Below are 3,426 nucleotides of genomic sequence, written 5' to 3'. Positions count from 1 at the left end.
ATGTTTTTAAACGCATCCTTGATAATGCATTTATTTTATAGTTACCCTTATATATAATTATATGTGCAATTATTATTAGTCCAAATTTCCAAGAATTCATTTTTAAATCAGATTAACAATGTGCTAGAATATATTGTTTTATAACCTTATGAATAAAATTATTTGTACTTATATAAATATTTTATTTTAATTTTATTTGTACTAAAATATTAAATTACCTTTTTTAAATGTGTCTATTCATATGCATATAATATTTATCAAAAATTATTTATTTAAACAAAGAAAAATGTAAGATACCTATAATAAAAATTAATGGACAGATAATGGCGGAAGTAGATGTAAGAATCGTTAATGACAACAAAGCGGATATGTCTGAAAAATGCATTGAAGAATTTTTAAATTATTCAGGTGAATATGCACAAATGGTTAATGAAATTGATAGAAATACTTACAAAAATCCTTCCGAAAAATGTTATGAAGTATTAAAATATATAAAGAATATAAAAGAAAATTTAGAGAACTGTTTTGAAAAAGGTCGTATACTAGATTATTCTTATATAGAGGAAATAATAAAGAAATTTCCTAAAAGATGTGTTGGTATATATAAATGTCGTAGGAATGTAGAAACACATGGTCAAACTTTTGTTCAAATAATTTCAGAAATAGAGAAATTCCATAAAGGAAGTGAGGGATGTAAAGAAGAATTAACGACGACAGAAGAAGTTAAACCACATTCAACCTTAATCCCAGAAACCCATGAATCCACAAATTTGAAAAGTATATATTCCCATAAAGTTCAAAAACATGTTAATGAAGAAGTATCAGATCAACAAACCATAGTATCTCAGGAGAAACAAGGTGAACGTAACACTGCTAATCATCTTGATGACCAACATGAAGAATATGGATTAAAATTCAATCATCATTTTAATCCACCTGTACAAGTACAGAGTTTGAAAGAATCTTTATTAATCCCAGGTGAACCATCAGCTTCTGAATTAGATATCAATATACAATGTCACCTTTCACAAAGATTCCCTTCTCATAACTCTGAAACATGTAATAAATCGCACACTGTTGATTTTGATAAACATACTCAAAATAATGTATCCAATTCTAAAGTCGATTCTGAGAAAAATAATATAATACAGGATGATACTATTCAAGCCATTTTTACAGAAAATCATGATGGTTTATATCATGATGAAAAAACTTCTGAACATGGAAAACATACTGATGCGGGTCTTGTGCATGCATCTAGTGAAAGTGAGGGCAGTGATAGTGAAGGTTTTGTTAGGATAAATTTTGGACATGAAATTTCTAGTAATGAGCTTAGTGGTTATGCGTCTTCTGGCAAGGGAGCTTCTTTTGATAGTATTTCTGGTAGTAAGGATTCTCATGATGGTAATAATAATGTTCCAGATACTGATTTCAAAGGTTTTCCTGAACAAAGAAATGATGGAAATGATACTATTGCTAAAGGTAATGAAGGTAGTGGTGCTCATGAAAAGGTTTATATTAATGGAGTTGCTAATAGTAAATGTCATGAGACACTTAAATTTTTACAACATAATTTACCAACTTTGGTGTATTATATTATACATATGATGTAATATCTAATGAAAATTTAGGTACATATAATAATGGTGATTCTGGAAAAAATGAAGAACAAAATGATTTATATGGGATTAATGCTACAAAGGATATAATCACAGCTGGAAAGGATATTGTAACAGATGGAGCTGCTCAAGTAGACCAAGGAATATCCTTTAAAACATATATCATAATAGCCTTAATACCATTGATAATTATTTTGTTATTGATATTTCTTATAAAAGTAAAGTAAATTTTGTTCTATTATCAGGATAATTCTTATTTTTCATTTTAATTGTTTGTAATAATTGAACTATATTTTTGTGGACTTTTTTCCGTCTACAGAACACTTCTTTGGGAATGCTGTTTAAAAAGAAAAAAAGAAGGAAACGTAAAGATATGAATGAAAAACTGCAAAGGATACTATTAGGACCTCATGAAAGAGAAAGAAAGGTCCAATTGGCATATAGCTATTTGGAATATTAAATATAATGTCAAATAAGTATTTTAAAAAATTGATAAGCCAAATTTGCATTAAACATTGAGCATATAAAAACTATTTATTTTATTTTGATAATCTATTTTTATTTATTTTTTTTGTTTAAATTATTATAGAAATATTAAAATAATCTTTTTAAAATTTATAATTATAAAAAAAATTATGTGTACTCTGGTTTACTATATACTAAACTCAATACTAAATTACATAAATGCATTTTTTATTAGTTTTCTCTGTGATTTTATGTATTCAATGAAATATTTTTATAAATTATATACTTATCGTCTTTTTATTTAGTAAAAATATACATATTACAATTAATATGAAAATAATATTAACTATTATTGTATTCATGAATTTTCTTTTAGTGTAAAGTTAATATATAATAAACTTTTTTTTGTTCTATATTTCAATACTATTATTTGCTTTTTTGAGATAAAACTAAACAAAAATATGTTATTTGTCTGTAAATATTTTCCTTTTTTTTTTTTACCGAGCTATTTTCAATTATTACTGTACTCGTGAAAAATTGTATTACTATATTACACATTATGGAACGAATTTGAATGAAAAATTCTGTTATGGCATAATATATGTGTATAAGCTTAGTGTCAAAAAAATAAATCATTGAAAAATATTTTGTAATTTCTTTTAAATTACTTATAAACGAATATGACAAATATATAATTTAGAAAAAAATATTCCGAATGCAAGAACTAGAAATTATATATTTTTATTTTTTAATTAAATTTGGAAATTGTGAAAACAAAAAGACAATATATTAAGAAAAATTGAAATACACTTAAATATAGTTCTACATGAACAATATAATAATGAGTAAAATATTTTATAAACACATAATATTTTTATTTATATGACTATATTATATTAACTATTTAAGACATATTACAGTCGATAATAACAAAGATATCTATATATATATATATATAAATAAAAAAAATATATATTATAGGTTTAAATATTTGATTTTTTCAAGGAAAATTAATTTTTATGAAATAATAAAAATAATATTAAAAATATTTGTAAAGATAATTAAGAAAAATAAACAATAATTCTTCATTTATAAAATATTGGCACCTACATCACATTAACATTAAAAGCATTATCAGATGATTTTAATTTAAGGAATCATGAAATTTATCAAAATTGGTTTTCACTTTGTTTTATAAACTTTTTACAGTTATCGAATATAATATGTATAATAATTTTTTACATGTATCATTATTCAAGTCCCCTTAACAGAATATGCATTTTAGCATAATATAATAATTCCACAAAATTTTGATTAATGATGCAGATAAATATGCATGTAT

At 23.6% G+C, this 3,426-nt stretch overlaps 1 protein-coding gene across 1 annotated transcript; it reads left to right on the top strand.

The window, feature by feature from the left end:
- On the top strand, nucleotides 1-1,846 carry PGO_001215 (variable surface protein; the record flags this gene model as incomplete). The annotated part of the gene is made up of 3 exons (XM_028690912.1): nucleotides 1-40; nucleotides 283-1,536; nucleotides 1,632-1,846. The coding sequence occupies 3 exons, from the start codon at nucleotides 1-3 to the stop codon at nucleotides 1,844-1,846; spliced, it is 1,509 nt and encodes a 502-aa protein (XP_028546713.1).
- Nucleotides 1,847-3,426: the final 1,580 nt, after the last annotated feature.

This window comes from Plasmodium gonderi (genome assembly GCF_002157705.1).
Source record: "Plasmodium gonderi DNA, contig: Pgo-contig_122, whole genome shotgun sequence".
Classification (NCBI taxonomy): domain Eukaryota; phylum Apicomplexa; class Aconoidasida; order Haemosporida; family Plasmodiidae; genus Plasmodium; species Plasmodium gonderi.
This window is presented reverse-complemented; position numbering and strand designations above follow the sequence as displayed.